The sequence below is a fragment of the Giraffa tippelskirchi genome, chromosome X (assembly GCF_054371585.1).
Source record: "Giraffa tippelskirchi isolate mGirTip1 chromosome X, T2T-mGirTip1v1.2.pri, whole genome shotgun sequence".
Lineage (NCBI taxonomy): Eukaryota > Metazoa > Chordata > Mammalia > Artiodactyla > Giraffidae > Giraffa > Giraffa tippelskirchi.
Window position 1 is genome coordinate 113,054,419 of NC_137289.1, and position 27,425 is coordinate 113,081,843.

General features: G+C 40.8%; 1 protein-coding gene across 6 annotated transcripts in view; it reads left to right on the top strand.

Moving 5' to 3' along the window:
* SRPX (sushi repeat containing protein X-linked) overlaps nt 1–27,425 on the top strand; it is a 154,180-nt gene that overhangs the window by 40,132 nt on the left and 86,623 nt on the right. For 4 of the 6 annotated variants that reach the window (XM_081565215.1, XM_081565216.1, XM_081565219.1 and 1 more), the window contains exons 2-3: nt 21,874–21,933; nt 27,117–27,308. In XM_081565215.1, coding sequence (XP_081421341.1) covers nt 21,874–21,933; nt 27,117–27,308 — 252 coding nt within the window. The remainder of the gene's footprint in view (nt 1–21,873; nt 21,934–27,116; nt 27,309–27,425) is intronic. The other 2 variants (XM_081565217.1, XM_081565220.1) reach the window with 1 other exon arrangement.

Sequence of the window (27,425 nt, forward strand, 5' to 3'; positions counted from 1 at the left end):
GATGCGTATCTTTTTTTTAAAAAATATATTTTTATTTAGCTATGCTGGATCTTAGTTGCAGCATGTGGGATCTGGTTCCTTGATGAGGATCGAGCCTGCACCCCCTGCATTGGGAGCTCAGAGTCTTAACCACTAGACTACTAGGGAAGTCCCACGTGTCTCTTTATGAATTAAATTTTCTCTGGCTATATGCCCAGGATTGGGATTGCTGGATCATATGGTAGTTGTATATTAGGTTTTTAAGGAACATCCATACTGTTCTCCATGCTGGCTACACCAACTTATATTCCCATCACCAGTGTAGGAAGGTTCCCTTTCCTCTACACCCTCTCCAGCGTTATGTGAAATCCTTTATGGAAATCACCCAGGATAGCACCACGGGCAGTATCTATCCACTAAGCAGGAAGTCCTGCTTCCCCCTTACAAGCCGTAGACCCCTGCGTTGGGACTCAGGGGTGTCTACTTTGGCCAGTAAAGCCAAATAAAGGGGTGCTGCCCAGAGCTTCTGCATGATGAAAGGTTGGAGGAGTCACTGTGACTTCATTTACCTTTTATTTGACTGTTTTCTTCTTACCCTGGACTTGTGTCTGCTCACTGGAGTGCTGGAAAATTGCACAGAAAGACATGGCTTGGCCAAGTTCACTTAAGGGTGTATACTTCCTTTTCTACTGGCCCAGGGCTTCTGAAAATTGGCCTCAATCCTGCAAATAGTGACTTGACCAGCTCCACCAGTCCCCATTCTCCAAACAGTCTTGCCCTGACCCTGGGGCTACTGATGTTTTGAGGTTCTGGAGGAAGAACAAAGGGAGCTTGTCACTACAGGCCCTTCTCCAGCAAGAAGCTGGGCAGGGGCCAATTTGCCTGCAGGCTCCTGTATTGACAAGTTGCAGCATCCTTGAGAGCAGCCAAGACATAAAAATGGTAATTTGTGTTTGCATCTGAAATTTCTGAGCTTTCAGTTCTTGGACCAGAGGACTCTCAATAAGAAACCAGGATACACATAAGTATCCATATCCGTATTAGTCTCTTTGTTAGACTCTACGTCAGCAGATCAAGACCGTCAAGTAGCTGGATGACTGTACTAGCAAGAGAAGGAGCCTGAATGCCATGTCCCAGCGTGGGGGTGGGGAGCAGCAGATGTGGGATATAGCAGGCACTGGAGAGAGAATGCCCTTCCCTTTTAGTGTGTACTGAGTCACCCCCAGGCACACCAAGGGTTTGACTACATAGTGACTTAAAAGGGCTCTTATGGACTCTCCAGGGGATCTGATTACCAATTAGATGATTTCCAAGGGAAAGCCAAGTTCAAGTTACAAGCAAGTAATTTAGAAATGCACATTTGGAACACTACCAGCTATGTGTGAGAGGCATTTGGGCTTCCCTGTCATCATTGCCTTGAAATCCTGGCAGGGGTACCAGACACCCTGTGCTTCTCTGGCCTCTCTGTGGGCAAGGAGCTGCACAAGGTACTTGTTGAGTAACACTAGAAGTCCCTTGTTCCAGTGTACCACCCCAATTGCCTGTTCTGCTATCTGAAGTTTTCCCCATGAGAATCTGGAGTTTCCACAATGAAAAGGAAGCCATTTGGGGAACCCTTTATATAATTGATTGTGTTAAGGCATTATGTAAATATGAGAATGTATCCATGCCTTAACTGATATGGATAGCAAAGATTACTTTATCAGCTTTTTAAAAAAATTCTGTAATTAAATCAGTTGATTATTAATTTGGAATTCCTAGACAAGTCATGTTATGCAGTTATTTTCAAATTCTTTTGAGTGCTACCAGCAGTAAGAAATATATTTTACATCACAGTCCAGAACACACACACACACACACACACTGTGTCATCAAATCTAAAACTCCGTTGGTTGTCAGTGGCATCCTTGAACTGTGGTGTTGGAGAAGACTCTTGAGAGTCCCTTAGACTGCAAGGAGATCCAACCAGTCCATCCTAAAGGAGATCAGTCCTGGGTGTTCATTGGAAGGACTGATGTTGAAGCTGAAACTCCAATACTTTGGCCACCTCACACAAAGAGTTGACTCATTGGAAAAGACCCTGATGCTGGTAAGGATTGGGGGCAGGAGGAGAAGGGGACGACAGAGGATGAGATGGTTGGATGGCATCACCGGCTCGATGGACATGGGTCTGGGTGGACTCCAGAAGTTGGTGATGGACAGGGAAGCCTGGCGTGCTGCGGTTCATGGGGTCGCAAAAAGTTGGACACAACTGAGCGACTGAACTGAACTGAACTGTAGAAAGATAGAAGTGGTGCCAATTAAATTACACCATTCCATTAAATTATAAAGGTCATCGTGAGTTCAGAGAAATTAAAATGTAAAACTGCTTTTTTAGGTCAGTGAAATATTTATACATATAATAGATTAAATTATATTACTGAACCAGAAGTTTCATGAACTTTTATATATAGTAACTGTTTTTTTTCTCATTCTGAGAAAAATTTAAATTTATTTAAGATAAAGCTGGCACTTCCCTCGTGATCCAGTGACTGAGGCTCCACAACTCAATGCAGGGGGCATGGGTTCTAGTGGTCTAGTTCTGTAGTCAGGGAACTAGATCCCACATGCCACAACTAAAACAGGGATCCCATGTGCTGCAGTGAGGATTCGAAATCCTGAGTGCCACAACTAAGACTTGGTGCAGCCAAATAAGTAAAAGAAATAGTTAATAAAATAAAACTGATCCCACTAAATTTTTTGAACAGCACGCTGAAAGTGAAAGTGTTAGTCACTCAGTTGTGTTCAACTCTTTGCGACACCATGAACAGTAGCCCACCAGGCTCCTCAGTCCATGGAATTCTCTATAGGCAAGAATACTGGAGTGGGTAGCCATGCCCTCCTCCAGGGGATCTTCCAAACCCAGGGATCGAACCCGGGTCTCCTGTACTTCAGGCAGATTCTTTACTGTCTGAGCCACCAGAGAACAGCACACTAAGGTATTTTAAATCTGAGCTATGCTATTGTTTTGAAATAAGGAATCGGAGGTGATATTCTGAGGCTGATTTCTTATCCCAGACTGGATGTTGTGATACATCTTTTGGTCATTCATTTCATTCAAATGTGAATTGATGGCCTACTGTTTAAGTCAGCCCTCTTGATGGTAAGTGACGGAAACCCATCTTGAAGTAGTTTTGGCAGAAGGAAGATTTTGTCTTCTGTCAGGGCAAGGGTATGCTGGTGGGCCCAAGTTATAGTGGAACCAAGGGCTCAAGAACTATGAGGTCACTCTTTCTCTCTATCCTCTACCTGTCCCTTCTTTTCTGTGATGATTTGATTCCCTTGGATAAGCATTGTCTACAAGACTTAATCTTTGTCATTGTCAATGACAGGGCTCATAGCTTCCTTTAACCACTAGATTTTACTTTTACTGGATTTTACCACCAGAAAAAAAATCCCCTGAAGGATCTGATTGTCCCAGCTTGATTCCCATGATTGTCCCTGTGGTCAGGGGATAGGAGCAAGCCATCTCCACTAGGAGCACGTGGGTAGTATGGGGGAATGGTACAGTTCCCCAAAAGGGGGTTTCCTTCAGAAGAACACAGGGGATGTCCATCACACCTAGAAAAAGGGTAGCACAAGGCACTGTGTACTGGGGTTTAGCCACTCCCCAAAGGTATTACACAAGGCCTGCAGATGATCATTTTGGAACCTAGAATTGCCATCAGTTCAGTTTTACCTTCTTTTTTCCCCAGAGGTTCAGCCTCCCCATGAAGATAATAATAACTGAAAGCAGCCAGTGTGTGACTGTCAGTTCAAGGACACTGGGCAGAAAATCATGTTTTCAAAATTCAAGAGGGAAACTATCCCTGAAAGAAACCTTTCTATGAATACTTCCCATCACGGCAGAGCTGGCTAAATACATAGTGCATGAAAGGCTTCAAGTGAAGTCCAGGTTTTCATCCTTGGATGCTGGTGTTCCATCCTCTGTCAGGGAACCAGAGAATGTTCCAGAAGGATGAAGCCTCAGGTTTCAGCTGAACAGGCTGCAGCCTATCACAGGCAATCCTGTGATATTCACTGAAGGACTATTTTCTAGCAGTGTTTTTCCTCACATCTCTTTTTCTCTCTCCCTCTCCCTGCCCACCTCCAGTCTTATCTGTCTCCCCTCAATCTACATTTTATCATTCTACAGCCATGCAGTTAAAAGGCTTGCTGCCTACTATCCTCAGTACACACTGCTGCAGTTTTCTTTTCTTTTCTTAGTATCTCTCTTCACTGAATCTTGTTCTTTTCAGTTTTGCTACAATGCGCCGGAATTTTGTAAATTATACCACCAGTTTACTGCCAATAACGATATGCTGGTTGCAGCTTTATTTGAGCAGCTTTTCTGAATCTTAAATACAGTATCTGTTTCTGTAAGTACAGCCTTCGCTCAGGGAGATGGTGTTTCACTTTGATGCTGGTGGAACAGCTCCAGCAGATCAGGGGTATGTAGACAAATGTCTCGAGGGAAAAAAGCCTTTTGAGGAACTCTCGATGGAGTGGCACTTTGTTCACTGAGGCTGTAAGAGAGTAAGGATGTGTCTTCCAGATCCTCTCAATGAAACAACAGAGAAGAGTTTATGTCTATGAGATTTGTGGATGTAGCTTTTGTCTAATGGAGTGAATTCCAAGAAGATTCACAGGAGACCCACACATTTCTTAATAAGTTTTATATTTGGAAATATTACCAACATAACTTCCCTGAGAAGTTTCATGTCTGCTTGGGAAGATAGAACTTACACCCAACTGAAATAACTTCTGAAAAATCAAACCCGTGTAAGATCAGTGCTCATTCAAAAATGGGAACAGAGCATATCGATGTGAATAGACTTTAACGTGAAAATTAGAAAAGACCAACTAGAGGGGCTAGGCTTCGAAATAGCTTTTAAATCAGGAAAGGGGCTGAGAGGAGATGGAAGGCTTTTCAGGTGGGTCGTGTAAAGGCATGAAGATAGAAACAAGAAGTTATGAAATGGCACAGGATTTATGGTCATAGGAGTTCAATCCTGTGTGCCTTGCAATTGACATTCACTTCATTCTGAGCTGAGAGCAGAGTCATGAACAAGGTAGTGAAGGGTTGCTGCCCTTGTGACCTATATATTCTAGTCCCTGAATGATATCTCCCTCATGGGAGGCAATGGAAATGAAAGAATCTGGTGAAGTTAAGAGTCATGTGCCACGCTTCTTGTTTATTACCAGTTGGAGGAGGAGGAGGCCATGTCAATTGCTGCAACTGGAAAACCTGCCCATTTTGGCCTACACCCATGACTGCCATCCGCAATAGAAGGCCCTACACCCATCTCAGCCCTACTCAACTCAAGCAAAATTGCCTGACTACTGTGATTCCAACTAGAGGTTGACTACAGGAATGTTTGGATGAAGCATAATTTAAAAATGTGTACTGCACTCTTCTCCCCACTCCAGTCACTCCTTTTTACAGATGAGAAAACTGAGGCTGAGGAAAGGACACACTGGCTTCCCCAGTTAAGACCATACAGTGAGTGGAGGAGCTAGAACTTAATCCTAGGGCTCTTTCAATTGCATCCTACCAGAGAGGATAGCCATGGGCAAATGAGGAAACTCTGTCCCTGCTTGGCTTTTTATGGGCTAGAACAAATATGTCCTGAGCAAATCAGGGCAAAACAAAGGCTTCCATCACTGCCCCCAGTAGCCTTTCTTGGATGGTCAGATATCTTCCTCTGGAGGGAAGGAAGAAAGAATTAACTAGACAAGGCTATCATTACCTATGGGTTTTCCTAAAAATTCTGAATCAGTTTTTCCAATTATTTTGACTAAGACCCATAGGAAGAAATACATACTGTGACCTACTGTTTGGGAGAATATAGTATTTATTGTCCAATCAGAACACTTTTGAAAGTGAGGGAGTGCTAATGATAATCATGCCAGGACAACAGACAGAAAATCGAACTGTCTCATGCAAACTGGGAACAATCTCCTACAGCACACCTAGATAATTGAAACAGAAATTGCACAAAGTAGTATTTAGTCTTAATATGTGCAATGAACCCTGATATTTTCAATTCTAGTCTATTTCACTACAAAAACACTATGACCCATTAATTGAGTCAAAAGTTTGAAACATGCTACTCTAGTTGATTGTTGCTACATGTGAGGGCTTTGGGATGTTGATGGAGAGGGGAAAAGGGGATGTGGTGAAGTGAATGTCTGAGACGGACCATGAACTTGTCCCACCTGAATATTTTGGTGAACATTCTCCTCCAGGACAAATACTGGTAATAAATATTGCCTCCAACTTATTCCCCGTGATTAGCAAAAAGTTTATTTAGATCGATCTTTCTGGCTCTCCTTGTTCTGCTCAGAACAAGCATCTTCTCTGTGTACTTTCCCCACCCCCTTTTCTTACCCTTGGGCTTTAAAAAAATTTTTATTTGACTGTGCTGGGTCTTTGTTGTGGCATGTGGAATCTTTAGTTGTGGCATGTGGGATCTAGTTCCCTGACCAGGGATCAAACGCAGCCCCCCTGCACTGTGAGTGTGGAGTTTTAGCCACTGGACCACCAGGGAAGCCCCACCCTTGGGCTGCCGCTGACTTAGAAGTGTAAACTTCCAAGAAAGACTTTCTCATTTACAGTGTCTGGCCCCCCTGTGTACTTGCTCCTATGTCTTGGAGTTGAATGCTTGAAAAGCTAAATTTTCTTCTCGGCTCCATTCCTTCAAAAATACACATTTATACACAATTCCTGGACATCTCTCCTCTGTCTCGAGACTTTGCCAGGACATAACAGAGCAAGTCTTGCCTGCCAGTCAGGCATGAGACTCACACCTGGGCTTCTTCAATCATTGGTCCCCGATATGTTAGGACTTTCTGAGTAAGAAGCCCTTGGAAATTACCCATGGAGGAGAGAAGGGTTACCACTCTACCCTCTGTCCACTCTTCTTCAGGTCTCCTAAAATGTTTGAACACTTGTATGTGTCAGTAAGAGCCACAGAATGCGAGAGACTCAGGAGTAATACTTCATAGAAGTAAAAAGAACTTTCTGTAAATCCCCATTCTGTGAAGATCTTTAGGACATGGAGACGCATAGAGGACCACAGGGGTTTTCCTGCCTCGAAGGCTAAACTATGGTAATATCTTGAAACTGAGAGTCACTTTTTCCTAAAGCAGAGTTTATCATCTGATCATACGGATTCATAAACTAAACTTGACAGCAGTTTATTTTACTAGAGAGGATTGAGTATGTGACTTTTCCTGGTATTATTAAATTGAATGTATATATACATATATTGTTTCTAAATCATAAATCATCCAAGATGATTTAGACATAGGAATTTAAAAACACAAAACTTTGGTGGCATTAGGATTCCTAACTATGCTTAATGCTTTAAAAAAAAAATTTTGAAAAACATACCAGCCCAGATATGTTTGTCTTATTTTATTTTTTTTTACCAGAAGCTCATTTACATGCATAGCAGCTCAAGGTACATGTGTGTGTGTGTTAGTCACTCAGTTGTGTCCGACTCTTTGTGACCCCATGGACTGTAGCCTGCCAGGCTCCTTTTGTCCATGGAATTCTCCAGGCAAGAATACTGGAGTGGGTTGCCATTCCTTTCTCCAGGGTATCTTCCCGACCAAGGAATCGAACCCAAGTCTCCTGCATTGCAGGCAGATTCTTTATGGTCTGAGCTACCAGGGAAGCCCAGCAACTTAAGGTAGTAAAAGCCTAAAATATATATGTACTAAATTAAATAGAAAATGTGATTATGAACCATCAAATGAGGAATTTGTAAAACAAACCAAGAATAATAGTTTCTTTGAGGCCAATTGCAGTATTTGAGTTTTAGGGAGATTCAGTTGCTATCTTACCTTGGTTCCCTAGAAGCAGAGCCTGTGACATGCAGGGGGACTGCTCTCAGAGAAAAGCTGTCAGTGAGGAGGGGAAGGGGAAAAGATCCAAGCAAGGATACAGTCTCAGGTAAAATCTAGCACCACAAGGTGCTCAGGAGCATAAATCCTGCAAGTTTATACTTCCACCCCACCCCCTTTTTCTTTTTTTGTTTTTAAACCAAATACTGCTTCTTCTATCACAATTTGTATAGGTTGCAATCTAGTCATGGCTTAGATGGCTCAAGGTTTCTCAAGAGGTTCCAATCAAGTTGTTGCTTTGGCCTGAGGTTTCATCTGAAGGCTCGATGTGTGTGTGTGTGTGTGTGTGTGTGTGTTGCATCTGAAGGCTTGATGTGTGTGTGTATGTGTAGATCTTCTTCCAACCTTATTCACATGACCATTTGCAGGCTTTGGTTCCTCACCACATGGGCTTCTCCATAGGACTCCATGATGACTTGGCAGCCAGCATACCCTGGGATGAATGACCCAAGAAATACACTGAGAGCATGTCCAAATGGAAACCAGTCTTTTTATAAGTCAACCTCAGAAGAGATATGACATCGCTTCTGCTATATTCTTTTCATTAGAAGCAAAGTCAATAACTCCATTCCACATTTTAAAGGTGGGAATTATACAAAGAAGTGAGTTCCAGGAGAAAGGGATCACTTGGAGGCTGCATGTCACAGTCTCCCCTCTGGCACCCAATGATCCATGTCCTTCCCACATGTAAAATACGCTCACCCCCTCCCAAGGTCCCTAAAAGTCTTATTCCATTGCAGCATCAGCTCAAAATCCAGAATTTCATCATCTAAATCTGGTCCAGGGAGGATAAAGCCCTTTAGATTTACTTTCATTTTCTGTTGTTCTAAAGGAGGTGATTTTTTAAAAATTCATTATTTGTTTTTGGTTGCACTGAGTCTTTGTTACTGTGTGCAGGCTTTCTCTAGTTGTGTCAAGCAGGGTCTCCTCTTCGTTGTGATACATAGGCTTCTTATTGTGGCTTCTCTTGTTGTGGAGCACGGGCTCTAGGCACAAGGGCTCAGTAGTTGTGTCACATGGGCTTTAGTTGCTCTGTGACATATAGAATCTTCCTGGACCAGGGATTGAACTTGTGTCTCCTGCATTGGCAGGCAGATTCTTGTCCTCTGTACCACCAGGAAAATCCTAATATGTACTTCTTAACTGTAACTGCTTGAATACAGTTCATCTCTATTTGTAGACCAGCAAAACCAAAGGGGTAAGTTATCAGCTCCCCACATATCTACAGTGATTGAATAGGCATAATATAACTGCTCTAGAGATTCCCACTAAAAATGGGGTCAAATAGGAGGCATAAGGGAGTCACTGTTTCATAGAAATTTTGAAATCTAGCTGGCCAAGTTTTGATAGTTCTTTGTTCAGGCCTCACAGTCTGGAAAGAATTCTTTATGGTTCTCTGCTCTGCTCTCTGGGCTCTTGATTACACCCTCTGAGCAGTCTTTCCTTTGTCATGCAAGGTAGCACCTATTTATAGCTAAGCAGCTCTATGTGTCTGTTTCCTGAAAGTTGAATTCTATGAGTTCAAAGGTCTCTCCTCAATTTTGTAATGTCTCTATCCCTCTCAGTCATGTTGGTAATATTTCTGAATATATAACTCATTAAAACTTTGTGAGTCCATTGCAACAAAAAGAATAAAATACCTAGGAATAAATCTCCCTAAAGAAACAAATGACCTATATATAGAAAACTGTAAAACACGGATGAAAGAAATCAAAGATGACATAAATAGATGGAGAAATATACCATGTTCATGGATTGGAAGAATCAATATCATGAAAATCAGTATACTACCCAAAGTAATCTATAGATTCAATGTAATCCCTTTCAAGCTACCAATGGTCTTTTTCACAGAACTAGAATAAATAATTTCACAACTTGTATGGAAATACAAAAAACCTCAAATAGCCAAAGCAATCTTGAGAAAGAATGGAACTGGAGGAATCAACCTGCCTGACTTCAGACTATACTACAAAGCTACAGTCATCAAGACAGTCTGGTACTGACACAAAGACAGAAATATAGATCAATGGAACAAAATAGAATCCCAGAGATAAATCCATGCACCTGTGGACACCTTATCTTTGACAAAGGAGGCAAAAATATACAATGGAGAAAAGACACTCTCTTTCACAAGTGGTGCTGGGAAAACTGGTCAACCACTTGTAAAAGAATGAAACTAGAACACTTTCTAACACCATACACAAAAATAAACTCAAAATGGATTAAAGATCTAAATGTAAGACTAGACACTATAAAACTCCTAGAGGAAAACATAGGCAAAACACTCTCTAACATAGATCACAGCAGGATCCTCTATGACCCACCTCCCAGAGTAATGGAAATGAAAGCAAAAATAAACAAATGGGACCTAATTCAACTTAAAAGCTTTTGCACAACGAAGGAAACTATAAGCAAGGTGAAAAGACAGCCTTCAGAATGGGAGAAAATAATAGCAAATGAAGCAACTGACAAAGAATCTCAAAAATATACAAGCAGCTCATGCAGCTCAACACCAGAAAAATAAATGACCCAACCAAAACATGGGCCAAAGAACTAAACAGCTATTTCTCCAAAGACATACAGATGGCTAACAAACACGTGAAAAGATGCTCAACATGACTCATTATCAGAGAAGTGCAAATCAAAACCACAATGAGGTGCCATCTCATGCCAGTCAGAATGGCTGCTATCAAAAAGTCTACAAACAATAAATGCTGGAGAGGGTGCAGAGAAAAGGGAACCCTCTTACACTGTTGGTGGGAATGCAAACTAGTACAGCCACTATGGAGAACAGTGTGGAGATTCCTCAGAAAACTGGAAATAGAACTGCCATATGACCCAGTAATCCCACTGCTGGTCATACACACTTGAGGAAACCAGAATTGAAAGAGACACGTGTCCCCCAGTGTTCATCGCAGCACTGTTTACAATAGCCAGGACATGGAAGCAACATAGATGTCCATTGGCAGATGAACGGATAAGGAAGCTGTGGTACATATACACACTGGAATATTACTCAGCTGTTAAAAAGAATGCATTTGAATCAGTTCTAATGAGGTGGATGAAACTGGAGCCTATTATACAGAGCGAAGTAAGTCAAAAAGAAAAACACCAATACAGTATATTAACACATATACATGGAATTTAGAAAGATGGTAATGATGACCCTATATGCGAGACAGCAAAAGAGACACAGATGTTGTCTTTTCACCTTGCTTATAGTTTCCTTTGTTGCAGCTGAATTCCAGAAAAATAAACGACCCAATCAAAAAATGGGCCAAAGAACTAAACAGACATTTCTCCAAAGAAGAAATACAGATGGCTAACAAACACATGAAAAGATGCTCAACATCACTCATTATTAGAGAAATGCAAATCAAAACCACAATGAGGTATCATTTCACACCAGTCAGAATGGCTGCTATCCAAAAGTCTACAAGCAATAAATGCTGGAGAGGGTGTGGAGAAAAGGGAACCCTCTTACACTGTTGGTGGGAATGCAAACTAGTACAGCCACTATGGAGAACAGTGTGGAGATTCCTTCAAAAACTGGGAATAGAACTGCCATATGACCCAGCAATCCCACTGCTGGGCATACACACCGAGGAAACCAGAATTGAAAGAGACACGTGTACCCCAATGTGCATCACAGCACTGTTTACAATAGCCAGGACATGGAAGCAACCTAGATGTCCATCAGCAGACGAATGGATAAGGAAGCTGTGGTACATATACACAATGGAATATTACTCAGCCATTAAAAAAATGCATTTGAATCGGTTCTACTGAGATGGATGAAACTGGAGCCCATTATACAGAGTGAAGTAAGCCAGAAAGAAAAACACCAATACAGTATACTAATGCATATATATGGAATTTGAAAGATGGTAACGATAACCCTATATGCGAGACAGAATAAGAGACATAGATGCATAGAACAATTTTATGGACTCTGAGGGAGAAGGTGAGGGTGGGACGTTCTGGGAGAATAGCATTGAAACATGTATATTATCATATGTGAAACAGAACACCATTCCATGTTCGATGCATGAGACAAGGGCTCAGGGCCGGGGCAATGGGATGACCCAGAGGGATGGGATGGGGAGGGAGGTGGGTGGGGGGTACAGGAAGGGGAACACATGTAAACCCATGGCTGATTCATGTCAACGTATGGCAAAAACTATTACAATATTGTAAAGTAATTAGCCCCCAACTAAGGTAAATAAATTTATAAAAAAAAAAAGACAGATGTAAAGAACAAACTTGTTTTTTTTAAATAAATTTATTTATTTTAGTTGGGGGCTAATTACTTTACAATATTGTAATAGTTTTTGCCATACATTGACATGAATCAGCCATGGGTTTACATGTGTTCCCCTTCCTGGACCCCCCTCCCACCTCCCTCCCCATCCCATCCCTCTGGGTCATCCCATTGCCCCGGCCCTGAGCATTTGTCTCATGCATCGAACCTGGAATGGTGTTCTGTTTCACATATGATAATATACATGTTTCCATGCTATTGTCCCAGAACGTCCCACCCTCACCTTCTCCCTCAGAGTCCATAAGACTGTTCTATGCATCTGTGTCTCTTATTCTGTCTCGCATATAGAAAAACACCAATACTGTATACTAATGCATATATATGGAATTTCAAAGATGGTAACGATAACCCTATATGCGAGACAAACTTTTGAACTCTGTGGGAGAAGGTGAGGGTGGGATGATTTGAGAGAATAACATTGAATCATGTATATTATCATATGTGAAATAGATCGCCAGTCCAGGTTTGATGCCTGAGACAGGGTGCTCAGGGCCACTGTACTGGGATGACCCTGAGGGATGGGATGGGAAGGGAGGAGGGTTCAGGATGGGGGACACATGTATAACCATGGCTGATTCATGTCAATGTATGGCAAAAACCACTACAATATTGAAAAGTAATTAGCCTCCAATTAAAAGAAATAAATTAATTTAAAAAAATTTGTAAATCTCCTGTGAATCTTCTTGGAGTTCACTCCATTAGCAAAAGCTACATCCACAAGTGTCATAGACATAAACTCTTGTTTAATTGATAAGATCTGTGAGATACATCTTTACTAAAGGGCCTATTGTATGACTGAAAGTACTCTGAAGCACCACCTTGACCTAACAAAGGATTTGATGGTCATATCCTTGGCTTTATCTGTAGACTGTTTTCCTGGCAGTACCCTGGATTTGATCTTTGTTCTGAAGCCATTCACGTGTCCTTTTGTCTTTACTACAGTTACAGTGTAGCCCCTTTGGTAAATCATTTGCTAGATCATCTGGTTCCCATAAATGAATACCCTATGGCTTCCAATAGTGCAAAATATCTTTTTCTAAACTTCCAAATCTCCAGCATCATCACTGTTTAAACTGATATCCTGAAGCTGTACTGAGTAGGATAAAACCATTCCAGACATATGAGCATAATGGCACATAATTTATGTGTTTTAAGAAACATGAAGCAACTTTTTCTCTCTTCTTCCAACATTTGTCAACTACCAGTTCTGAATCATACGCTAGGTATACAAGGCAAATTAGACATGGGTCTCATGACTGAGCCATTTAGAGACATGATTTATATCCACAGATTAGATATTTTTAAATTAAATCTAGACCTATGATGTCTAGTATGGCAGCCACTAGTCATGTGGCTATGTAAATTTAAATTAATTAAAACTAAATGAAATTTTAAAAATTATTCCCCAGTTGTACTAGCCATATTTCAAGTGCTTAATGATCACATGTGGCTAGTGGTTACCCTATTGTACAGTGTAGATATAGAACATGTATATCATTGTAGAAAGTTCCATTGGACAGCAATAATCTAGAGGAAAAAAATAAGGTATAATAAAGCTAAGCATTTATCCTTGTTTTACATATATTTCTCTGTCCTCTGGCATACTAAAAAGATTCAGATATCAAGGAGATACTACTTATTTCCTTAGTAAATACTCTAATGTGCTTCATAATAAAGAATAATGGGAAACCATGGTTCTTCATAAGTTTTTGGATTATAGAACCTTATTAAATCTACTACAAGTTAGCAACTTTTCCCCAGAAAGTATATTCGTGTACTAGACAGTATGTCCAATTACAAGAGGTTCATGGACTCCCCCAAAGCCCTTCCATTGATCCTCTAGGAGGCCAGGGACTCAGGTTAAGAATCTATACTGCAAGATGAATTTGATTTTCCCATTGACTTTCAGCATACAGTGGATGATGAAATTTACTATTAAAATGACTTCTGATAATAAAATTATATTTAGAATAAAGATGAGGAGAAAACAAAAATTTCTGACAAAACATTAAGAATGTATAGCTATCTTCAAAATAAATTAAAAAAATAAACCCAACCCTTTGAAATAAAACTTTAACACAGAACCAGCACATCTTTCAACTTGCATCATGTATCACAGTCAATAAAGGAATATGGTTTAGCAGATTGGCCACTTCTTCCGTTGGTCTTGAATGCTCCCTGCATTCCCCACTGTCACAATGGAAAAATTTTTAGAGTGATGAGCACTCTAGTAGCCTTTTAAATCTAAACTCCTGGTGTAATTCTAATACGTATAATAGATATTTCTTAAAAATGAGTTTGTTGACTCAATGATATTAACTACCTGTACATATAGGATTAAAGGATGGGATTCAGCAGGGCAGGAAGACCCTTCTTCGAACTTTGGAAAAAAGGAGTGACTAGTTCTTTGCAAATCTGTTGATTTAGATGAAGTTTCTGCAAGGAGAGCAGAATTATAAATGGAATTGGCTCCAGGTATGGCTAAGGGACAGAATCCGACATGGCACCGAGCTGCTGATTTCTGAGCCAATGTAGAATTTGTATTTGTGTGGAAGAAGCACTGAAGCATTTTTTCCAAAGAGTGGTCATCTGAACCATATGAGGACTTATTAATAGTTGCCATAATAAAACCTCAATTAACCAGAATTCTAAAGGGAACAGCCTTTTGTAAATAAAGAGGAGTTTGCTAGGAAACCTCCCTCTCTCTTTCCCTGCCAACCTCTCTCTCTTTATTCCTTTCTATTTTAACCATGTGGAAAATCTTTTCCTAATATGTGTGAATCTCCTTTGCTATTTTAGTAAGCTTTAGTGAGTATGAGCTTCTGGACATAATTTAGTCAGGGGGCTTCCCTGATAGCTCAGTTGGTAAAGAATCTGCCTGCAATGCAGGAGACCCTGGTTCGATTCTTGGGTCGGGAAGATCCACTGGAGAAGGGATAGGCTACCCACTCCAGTATTCTTGGGCTTCCCTTGTGGCTCAGCTGGTAAAGAATCCACCTGCAATGTGGGAGACCTGGGTTCGATCCCTGGGTTGGGAAGATCCCTTGGAGAAGGGAAAGGCTACCCACTCCAGTATTCTGGCCTGGAGAATTTCATGGACTGTATAGTCCATGGGGTTGCAAAGAGTTGGATACAACTAAGTGACTTTCACTTTCACTTTGATGTTACTATATCCTTCATGACAACCATTTTGGAGACTGGTCATCATTTTTTATAGAAGGTGATATATGAGTTTAGGCTGAATATAAACTGAGAATGTTAGGGAACCATTTATTTTGTTTTCTCTGATCTCCTATCAATAATAGGCAGTAAATTCCCTGTTCATTTGTGAATCAGTTTGGATGCATTTAGCTTGCAAGTAGCAAATAATGCTTTTCATAGCAGTTTAAATTGAAAGGGCATTTAGTATTGACCTAGCAAAAAGTAGGGAATGGCAACCTACTCCAGCATTCTTGTTTAGAAAATCTCATGGACAGAGGAGCCTGGCATGCTACAGTCCATGGGGTTGCAAAAGAGTCGGATACAACTGAGTGACTAAACAACAACAAACAAGAAGTATGGAGGTAAGATGTCTAGGGTTGATTTAATAGCACAATATAGTCATCACAGACCCCAGATTCTCTTTATCAAGGTAGAAAGAGATTAATTAGTGGGTTATGATCTAAATGGGACTTCACAGGTGGCACTGTAGTAAAGAATTTGCCTGCCAGTGCAGGGGACACAGGAGAAGCAGGTTTTATCCCTGGGTCAGGAAGATCCCCAGGAGGAGGACATGGCAACCCACTATAGTATTCTTGCCTGGGAAATCCCATGGACAGAGAAGCCTGGCAGGCTACAGTCCATGGGGTCACAAAGAGGTGGACAGGACTGAGCATGCATGCACAATCTAAATGGAGGTGGATGTACCATTATAAGTGAGTTACTAATCAAAGTAATCTCTGCCAGGATTCTGAATTGAGATCTTCTGAACTGTCTGCCTTGTGGTCTCTAAGTAAAATCAGTAGTGAGAACGCCTGGTTTTGGGTTTGAGTGAACAATCCAAAGAAACCAATGAACAGAAGAGCTGCTTTGCTGTGCCAGGGAGACTGCTTTCTTGTGGGTGATGATGCAAAACATCCTTATGTCTCCTTTTAGCTCATTATAAAGACTTGTCTCATGGTGTAACCTAGAGGGCTCCTTTCTCTAGGCAAACATCTACCACTTTTCAAATGACACCAGAGTTGAGCTTGTCATCTTAAGTTGAATGTGTGGTTTAACAATACATGTGGTTTATCCCTGACACCCCTGGAGGCAGGGTCAAGGCTCACTGTGGGAGTTATGTGTGCAGGTGAAGGCAAATGGAGAAAACTTAGAACCTAGAGTAGAAAAGTCCAGTTTCTGGCAGTTGGCCCTGAACTTGTTTGTGTAGCCATCCTTTTAGATGTGTGATAAGGCTTTGGGGTGTGAGGACTTGCAGTAGTGTGAAAGGTGATGCTAGTGGTAAAGAACCCGCCTGCCAGTGCAGAAGACATGAGATACGGGTTCAATCCCTGGGTTGGGAAGATCCCTGGAGAAGAGAATGGCAACGCACTCCAGTATTCTTGCCTGGAGAATCCCATGGACAGAGGAGCCTGGCGGTCTATGATTCATAAGGTTGCAAAGAGTCAGACACAACTGAAGCCATTCAGCATGAAATTAATCATACGTATTGGATCCCACAGTCCATCATTTTTTGTCCTTAAGAGTTATCCTATATGTATATATATTTAAACATTTTACATAATGATATGCTCAATGAAGAAAACATGATAAAAAAAAAAAAAGGGTGGAAATTTTCACTCTAATTCTACTGCTCCAGCATGGAAGTTTATGGTGTATTTTTTGAGCCCCCTTTCCCATTTCTCCCATTTCTTTCTTTTCTCCCTCTTCTCTCTCCCTCTCTTCCTTTTAAAAAATGGCAAAATATTTCAAATATAAGCAAAGTATTCACCATCTATATTCAACTGATGTTAATATTTTCCCACATTTACTTCAGATATTTTATAAGAACTGAGACATCAGTGGCTCCTCATGTATGCATTTCGCTTCCTTCTCCTTCCTCCCTGCCCAGAGGAGGCCATTAGTATAAAGTTGATGTATATCTTTCCAATCCATTTTACCACATATCTCTAGAAAACATATTGTATTATATTCTGCGTTTAAAAATTTTTTATATTTAATCTCACGCTGTATTTATCCTGCAACTTGCTTTTTTTTTTTTTTACCATACATTGTTTTGAGATTTCATCTTGTATTGCGTAGATCAAGTTCACTCATGTGAACTTTTACAGCTTCTTATCGTATGAATAATACACCTCCATTTATTTCTAGAAATGGTTGTATACATCTGTTTTTACTAATGGCAATGCTGCAGGGAACCTTCTAGCACATGGCTACTCCTGCCTTATGCCAAAATTCCTGAGGCATATGTCTAGAAATGGAAGGGCTAATTTGAAGGATAGTTTCAAATGAAGTGCAAAGTTCTTCCAGCCTACTTGTACAATTGTATTTCTACCAATGGAACTTAAAGAGTGTCTGTTCCATGACAGCCTTGACAGTTAAATTGTTGCCAATCTCCTGAGTATAAATTGGTATCTTGATGTATATTATCCTGAATACCAGTGAGCTTGAAGATCTTTTTATATTAACATTCTATGGTATTTGCTTCACATTCAGGTCATTTTCTGTTCTACAAAACTTCTAATCATTTTTGTCATTTGTTCCCGTTGGACTATCTTCTTTATATATCCTGGATAATAATTCTGCATTATATACATTCCAAATATATTTTCCCAGACTGGGTCTTGTCTTTAAACTTTATTTATGTGTCTTTTATTGCACAGGAGTTTTATATTTTTGTGTAGTGAAATGTAGCCATATTTTTCTTTATGGGTTATGGTTTGTGAGTTTTGTTTGATGGCTTTTCCTACCTCATGTTTATGCAGATATTCCTCATTATCCTCAAATTTTTGGCTTTCGAATTTAAGTCTATAAACTATCTGGAAATTATTTTCTGGTTTGGCGTAAGATAGGATTCTAACTTAGTTTTTGTTTTTCTTTGTATATGATTTATAGCCAATTAATCTCAGCATATTTATTGACCTGCCCCCCACTGATTAGTAATCCCACTTTATCATATTACAAATTTGACATATGTATGTGTCATATAACAAATTTAACATATGTATGTGACATATAGAATATGTGACATATTCTATATGATATATATAGAATATATAATGTCATTATATATATATATAATATATAATACATATGTGTATGCTAAGTCACCTCAGTTCTGTCTGAGTCTGTGCAACCCTATGGACTGTAGTCCACCAGGCTCCTCTGTCCATGGGGATTCTCCAGGCAAGAATACTGGAAAGGGTTGCTGTGCCCTCCTCCAGGGGATTTTCCTGACCATGGATCAAACCTGCAGGCAGGTTCTTTACCACTAGCCCCACCTGGAAAGCCGTGTGTGTGTGTGTGTGTGTATTCAGTTTCATACTTCATCCTGTATATAGTTTGCAGTATCTGCTTTCCTGCTTAGTTATATTTCACACATATTTTCCAGACTTGATTAGTGGCTATAAAATAGTTTGTTGATATAAGATAATTTGCCCATGCCCCTATTGTTAGATGTTTAATTTTTCACTGTGTTAAACAACATGTGATGACTCTTAGAATGCCGCTGTCCTGGTAAAGTGGAGCTGTGCACCCTAGGTGCCCTATCTCTCCAGTAGGTCTCAGTCCCGTCCCATCTCTACGGAGAATCCCTTCTTTGAGTTAACACATCTCCAGTTGATTCTCGGTGAGTGTTTCTGTGATGGTCACGGAGATGCATTGATCAGATGTGCCTTCAAAAGGACTGATTGTCTCAGCTGGGGGTAATGCTGTTCTCAGACACCCGTCACCTTTTGGTCCCTTAAGAGCTTGCCTCAGCTGTTGGGAGTGCTTCACCGAAGTTCATGTCCTCGAGGTGGGCCATAGCCCATGGCTGATGGAAATAGGGATAGAAAGCTACAACCATTTTAGTCCAACATCAGAAGCTGTCAGGCTTCCCCAGTGGCTCAGCGGTAAAGAAACCACCTGCAATGCGGGAGCCACAGGAGACGTGGGTTCGATCCCTGGGTTGGGAAGAGCCCCTGGAGAAGGAAATGGCAACCACTCCCGTATTCTTGCCTGAAGAATCCCATGGACAGAGGAGCCTGGCGGGCTACAGTCCATGGGGTCACAAAGAGTCGGACACGGCTGAAGCGACTTAGCACGCGTGTATGCACAGAAGCTGTCACTGGACTGACTTTAAAGCTTGACTTCTCCCTCTCTCCAAACATATTTTCTTCTTGTCCCTTTCAAAGGTGTGGATCCCTAATAAACACTGTGTGTACTAAACTCCATCTTGTAAGGTATTATACCTCCCAAAGAGCCCAACCTGTGGCAATTGTCTTCTCTGCTTAGAGCCAGGAATCAGTCCAGATCCTCTTACTGCCTGGATAGATTATATGGAGGCCAGGGTGACTTGGAAAGAGGGAACTGCTCCTGATACGAGACATATCTTGCAACGCTGAGAAATATGCCATATGGCGTTGGAGAATTCACAAGTTCTGGAGGACTTCCAGTTCAACTCTGATTCTGGGGGAAGGGGGCAGGGTAGGAGGGGAGGGACAGTAATTTCTTAAAAGCTTCTGATCCGTTCAAAACATATTTTGGAAACTACACTTCTTTGCATTAAGTGAATAATAAATAACATTTATTTTCCATGATGAAAGTAACATATGTTTATAATGGAACATTTAGAAGAGAAGAAAGAAGAGCATCCAGCGATCAAAGACTCTTTTCCATGCATTGTTTATTTTGACTTTGTTTTACATTATTATAAATCATACCATTTATATAATTTTGTTACAGCACATTTTTCACTTAATATTATAACCTAAGCCTTTTCTATTTTATTTAACCCTTTATAAACATTTTAATGACTACATTATATTATATCCAGTGAATGTACTTTAGTTTATTTAACTATAATATTGACTGTTTGGTCAGTTTATAGTCTTTTTCTATTTTAAATGATGTTGCAAAGAAATATTTGTACATTCTTTTAATTTTTTAAAATTGGAGTATAGTTGATTTACAGTGTTGTGTTAGTTTCAAGTATACAACAAATGCAAATTCTTTTTCTATATTTAATATTATTTTTTTGGGATAGATTTCCAGAAGGGGAATCACTGGATCAAGGGATTTGAATATAGGCTTCTAATTCATGTTGCTAGATTGCTTTCCTGAAGAGTTTCATGTTCATTTTTTGATATGGAATAAGGAACAGTTTATGTAATTTTATACCTGTCTAGGTGGTCAGAGACCAGGTAAAGAAACCTGAAGCAGAACTTGGCTTCTCTAGTTGGGAAAGTCCTTTCCAAATGGTCTGGCCTTCATCACTTTTAATTTCTACTCACCATCTCTCATCCAGGATACAAGTAGAGCAGGACCATTACTCGATTCTCTTGTCCTGTTTGGAGCTTTGAATAAACTCATAAAAGAGTATGATCTTACCTGTGATGGTTGCAATCCCTGCTGGTAAATGTGTGATCAAGATGTTGCTAATTCAACAGTCAGTGATCAGAAGAGAAAGGCTAGAGGGAGAGATCTCTAAATTCAAGATTATTGCTTTGAAGTTTGGGGCCTGTTCAGTTCAGTTGCTCAGTCATGTCCGACTCTTTGTGACCCTATGAATTGCAGCACGCCAGGCCTCTCTGTCCAGCACCAACTCCCGGAGTCTACCCAAACCCATGTCCATCGAGTCAGTGATGCCATCCAACCATCTCATCCTCTGTCGTCCCCTTCTCCTCTTGCCCCCAATTCTACCCAGCATTAGGGCCTGGTGCTGCTCTAAAAGTTAAGAATCACCATTCACTGGAGTTCAACAGTTAACATTTGAAAAATGATTCAGTTCCAACTGCCAAATGAGTTTAAATTTTTAAATTAAACACAGACTTTCTCTCTGAGGTTGTGGTTTTCAAGGGTAGCAGGACTCATCAAGAAATTTGACTTTAGCCAGCCTGGGTGAGAGGTTTCGAACAAACATCCATGTCATCAATTTCAGCCCTCATTTCCTACAAATAGACTAAGGCAGCTTTGAACTTCTTTTGTCATTAAGACATTTGATTTGCCTCCTTATCCTCCACCCAAGTTCGTTTCACAAGATGGACTTCTTTTCAGGTACCATAAACACCCAGTTCTACCAGGTTTTCTTTGACTGAAGGAGAAACTCTGGGCTGTGCCTGAGTCACACACATTTTACTGCGTCTCTGCTGGCATGAGATTCATATTCATTGGCCTCTTCTCAGAGTGAAGTTGACTTTCTCTCAATCCCGAGTCCAAAATTCCAGTGGACACACGGTGATTCCCAAACCATTGGAGGCTCATCTTGACAGGCTCTGGCAATCTCAGTCCAGCCGGGTTCACTCTGAGTGGTCCCCTGTCCCTTTGTGAATGGCCACAGAAGCTTTCACTCTTGCTCTGCGTTCTAATAGCCCCTCTTGCATGGACTGTGCCAAAGCAGTGCTTCAAAATATTCACCCATATCGTGTGGCTTTTCTTGCTGCAGTTTCTGTTCTTTTTTATTGTAGGATCTGGAGATTCACCACTAGAAGATGATGAAGTCGTGTATTCAGACGCTAAATATAAAGGTGAATGCTTTGCTTATGTGCTAATGAAGACCTGCTGATGCCAGGAGAACTTTCCCTCTTGCCCTGCAGAACCGATTATAATAAAGTGACCAGACAACGCATTTTCACTTGTAATTGCCTGTCCAGAAAGGAAAATGTTTAAAAAGTAACATGCATATGCTCCCATTTGAAAGATAATACAGAAAAAAAAAAAGAAATGAAAGAAAACTAAAAGCATTTGAAAATCTCTGAAGTGCTGCCCTTCAGCACCCCAGTGGTCATTTTATTCTCATCAATTTCTTTACTATCCTTACTTCTGCAAAGCCAAGCTCTACTGATGAAAGTGAAAATCAAGCCATGAGTTCTGCCTAATTCATACATTACAGCCAGACTCATCCTGAGTAAATCTTCCAAGGTCAAATCTGGACCCAGTGCTGCTAATGTACTGAAATGAATGGGGAATGAGAAAACTTGATTTTCATAAGCTCATTTCATTGTGCTCTTTCTGAGTGTGGCTTGGCTCCTGAAATGATGAGTAAAGTGTGTTGACCAATGAAACTTGAATGATAAAGAATTCCATCTCTACACATTTTCAGCAATCCACCCCTTCCAGCAGGTATAAAAAGCCTAATCAAGAACCTTCTATGCAGGCTCAGGTAAGTATGTCCATAAATATTTTCTACTGGTGAGTTGTTTCTCTGAAACTTAAGGAGTCCTGAGAAAAGTGAAGGTAAATTTAGATTATTCCTTGCTGAATCCAGTTCCTTTTACATTTGAGAAATAATTTGAATAAAATTGCTTAGTAAAGTTCCATCATGGCTTTTTGTCCAGGAAATTTGTCTGTATTTAGGCAAGAGCACAACCTTTCTAATATAATGACTGGTACCTATGTCCAGGTGTGTTTCCCACCATATTCCATGTTTACTTATGACCTGTGACTACAAATACTCATTCCTATCCATAGCTCCTGTATTATTGCCTCAGGAATTAACCAATCAAGCAAAGCACAGACTTGTTAATGAGTTGTTTGGAGTAAGGTGGTTTTCCTATTCCTAACACTTCTTAATTGATAGTTTAAAAAAAAATCTTCCTAAAACACATGCGTGCCCATGTGACCCTATACATGTACAGGAGGCATTGTATAGTGCCCCTGGATCATTGTTCCCAGTGTTCATCCCCCCTTCACAGCATTGGACGTACGAAAGGTAGACCAGATGGCCAAAATATGTGTGTGCCCTAGAGCTCAGCTAGAATGTTTAAGAACATATACTTCTTAGGGAATTGTTTTCATTGTTATTTTTAAAATTTAAAACTTAGAGGCAAACCATTATTTACCAGGGGATTAGTTGTAGATCCTCAGGCCCCTACACAGTGTCTGGCACAGAGTATGTACTCAGTGTTTTTTGAATTAAATTTATGATATAAATCATAATTTATAAAAGAAAGAAGATGTGAAATGTAACCAACACTTAATGTGGCAAGCCTTGCTTTTGATTCTTTTACTTGGAATGCCATTCTGTCTTTACTCTAATGGAGGGGAGGAGGAAGACATATAGAGATATGTTGTTGTTACTTATTTACAGATGAAGGAACCGCAGATTAGAGAGGGGAGGTGACTTGCCCAGACTCACACAGCTAGCAAACATTATGCTTGGGTTTAAACTCCAGATGTTTTAAGCTCAACATCCAGAGTTTACTAGTGGTTCCTCCTTAGTCTGCTATATGATACTGCTTAACCCCAGGAACTCCACAATGGCCCAGGGAGATGAAAAGCTTTCCAGAAGAATCAATTTAGGTTTCTTCCTAAATAAACTGTCTTAATTGAAGAGCATAAGAGCTTCCTTTCTGTAAATCTCTATTGTAAACATTTTGCTAGTTCAGTTTTTCAAACATTTATTTTTAAAATTATTTTTAAAAATTAATTTTTATTGGAGTATAGTTAATTTATGATGTTGATTTGTTTTCCACTGTACAGCAAAGTGAATCATTTAATACACTCATAACTCATGGTATTTGCATGCACTTCAAATTCAAGTCACTCAGTGACTTTTTCATTACTGTCACTGCAGGGCTGTTAAAATGTCAAAATACCTTCCAAAGATTTATCTTGGGAAGTAATCCAAAAGAAATTCCTTTTGAAAAAAAAATAAAAACAAGGTTCTTTCCCCCTCATGTTGCCAACAGCACAGCTTTGGATAGATAGCCAGCACTGTTTTTTAGCTGTGTGAAGGCTCAGAATATCTTAATTTAAAAAAAAAGAAATCTGCTAATGGCCTGGTTGTACTGAAATATGTGAATTTGTGGTACAGGTATATGCGCATCATTCTGTAATGTACCTGCTAGCCTTAAATATTTGTCCTGGGCACAGTTGTGGAAAAGACAACCGTAATATGTGTGCTAAGCGCTGTGGGTCTGCTGCCTGACATTAGTTTACTCTCAGACCCTGTACTTCCTAACCTCGCATCAAAGTCCAGAGGTTGGAGGATGTGAGTGTTTTCATCGTTTGAGCGAAAAACGAGTAGAGAATTGGATGCCCTTCCAGGTCATAAATCTGTGGAATTGTGATTGGGACCCATAATGTAAAAAGGATTTGCCTTTAGCTGGAAGGATTACGAGAGACTACCCAAAGTTATCAGTCAGAAGGAGTAAGGAGGTAGGCGTGGGTGTCAGATGGGTAGGAGGGCAGAGAGGCAGAATTTGAATTTGAATCATACAACTGCAAAGCTAGATGGGACTTTTTTTGGACATTTTCAAACTGGTGTAACATTTGATCAGAATAAAAATAAACATTGTATTGAGTTGCCCAAAAAGTTCATTCAGGTTTTTCTGTACCATCTTAGGGAAAACCCCAAATGACCGTTTTGTCCAATGCAATAGATGGGACTTCTAAAATAATTTCATCAGATTCTTTACTTGTGTAGCCTAGGAACCTGAGTCCCTGAAAAGTGTTTTGAATTACTAGATGATAGAGTTAGATAACATGAGCCCAGTGCTCTTGACTTTGCCCAGTATCCACCGTACACTGCTTAGCTCACTGTTTTCTTCACCTTCCTCTGGGTCTCCCGTATTCCTTCTTTCCTCATCACCCTTCTGCCCCGATGGGGATTTCATCTGCTCTCTCTGGAGCCCAGTTCTCAGTCCAGGATTTCAGTTTGGCCTGTGAGATGGTGACAAAAGGGCAGTGAAGGGGACCAGTTGGCAGGAGAAGAAGAGGCTGGAACTAGAGACGCACAGAAGCCTTGCAGTCCAGAAGGAGAACTTAGAGGAAGTGAGGTTGTGGGGGAGTTAGGGAAAGGGGGCGGGGAAAAGAGGACAAAGACAAAGAGGTAAGGCCACAGATGACTTTAAGATCTCACACTGTGGAAGTCCTTTGTGGACTACACAAAGTGCTTCTTTGAGCTTTAAAACACTAAGTGCATTTTGGAGTTTCCTTGTGGATGGTCTTACAGTTGGAAAAAAAAGGCAGAAAGAGAGAGGGAGGGAGAAATATACATCATTTCTAGTAGTCATAGAAGCCAATAGGTTCCAAGTCTTGGAGTAGTAAGCATCTATGGATTTTTTCAGAATTGATCGTAAGGGCTTTTCATTATAGAAGAAATATCCACAGCTTGGCAGTACTAAGCAAACATACCCCCAAAGGCTTCTTACTTACCTGTGATCTTGAAATCTCTTAACTTCGTGGCTTACCAGGAGCCATTGCCAAAGAAAGAACTAAAACATTTAAAATCGGTTCAAAAATTCTTTTATACGTAGAAGAAAATACTGGAGATAGTCTGCAGTTTTGTACTTCACTTCAGGGTCAGATTTTTCTCATTTTAAAATGTTAGCACATACAGACTGGATGTCTAAACCCCAGAGGAAGGAAACCTCATTCCAGAGAGGGCTGGAGGCCTGGTGTAAGCTCCTGCAAGTCTGTATCCACGTGGTCAAACTTAATCAGCTCTAGACTAAACCTGGGACAACACTTCTCCCCAGGAAGTCCAGGAAATACTGCTTGAGTCTTGACCTTAGCACCCATTTGCAGCTGTCTGCAAAGCATTATATGGTGAAAATATTAGCCAAAGGTGATGTCAGAGCACGTAAGTTTAAAAAAAAGGAAAACAGTCTGTGCACGAGACCTGGACAGGAAGGACTGTTGGTTTTCATGGTTGAGAAGCAGCCAGAAACACAAGTCAAATAGGGAGTTTCCTGCGTGGCCACATGATGGCGCACAAACCTCACTCACTGACAGCTCAGGTGCTGGGGGAATGTGAGGAGCGTGGCAGCCGCAGGGAGGGGACACCTGTTCAGGGTGTGGAGAGCCTGACAGACTTGAGGGAGCTCGTCTCTGGTCCCCATTGATGTGTAGTGGGCAGTGTGGGAACTTTCCAGGAGCTAGTCTTGTCCTGCTAATTTTATGGCTCTCAGCGAGCACCTACTAAGGGCCCAGGGAGAGGTTCTAAAGTATGTGTCACCCTAAGCTGTACTCTGGGCAACTATGAGACCGAAATCAAAACACCCTGGAACTTTGCCATTGGAGAAGGGTGTCATCTCTTACCTAAAGGGGGCTTAACTGCAGACATCTGAAAAGGGAGGTTGCTTCCCAATGGGGAGTCACTGTTCTGTGACTTTAAGCCCAAGTTATATCCTGTGGCAAAACCCTGGAAATTGTTGCTATATCCACACTCATTAAGATGGGATTACATGTTTTTATAGTGACTATGATACAACCTTGGAAAAAAATCTGAATTGACCAATTATTAACTCCCTGCCGCCATGTATGGATGGTTGGGGTTAGAGTTCACAATGGTAACAGTTGCTCTCAAGAGAATTCTGTCTCTAGTCAAGGGAAATACTCAAAAGGACAAGCATTCATTGAGCATTTACTATGTGCTGGGCACTGTGTCAGTTGCTTACTATGAATTTTTTTCAGTCCTTATGAGTCCTATGACATAGGTGGGAGTATTGACTCATAGAGGTTAAGTAATTTGTCCAATATCACACAGCCACCAATGGAGGAACCCGGACCCATACTCAGATATATGTGACACCTAGTCCTGTGATCATAACCTCCCCACCCAGAGACACCTTATAAGACACGGGGCGCTATTTGGACGTCCAACAACTGGAATGCAGCCAGTCAGGGACTTTGAGACTGAAAAAGACACATTTTGTGAAGATGTCATTTTCTATTTCTCCTTTTCCTTTGTTTCTGCTCCCTGTAGACATCCCGTGGTGCTCCCCCATCAAGGTGAAGTACGGGGATGTGTACTGCAGGGCCCCTCAAGGAGGATACTACAAAACAACCCTGGGAACCAGGTGTGACATCCGCTGCCAGAAGGGCTATGAGCTTCAGGGCTCTCCCCAGGTGATCTGCCAGTCAAACAAACGGTGGTCGGACAAGGTCATCTGCAAGCGTGAGTAGCCTGGCCCCATGTGGGGACCTCAGGGCCAATCAGGGCCAAAGTTCTTTTTTTGTTTGTTTGTTTTAAAGATTTTTTTTTTAATGTGGACCATTTTTGTTGTTATTTGGC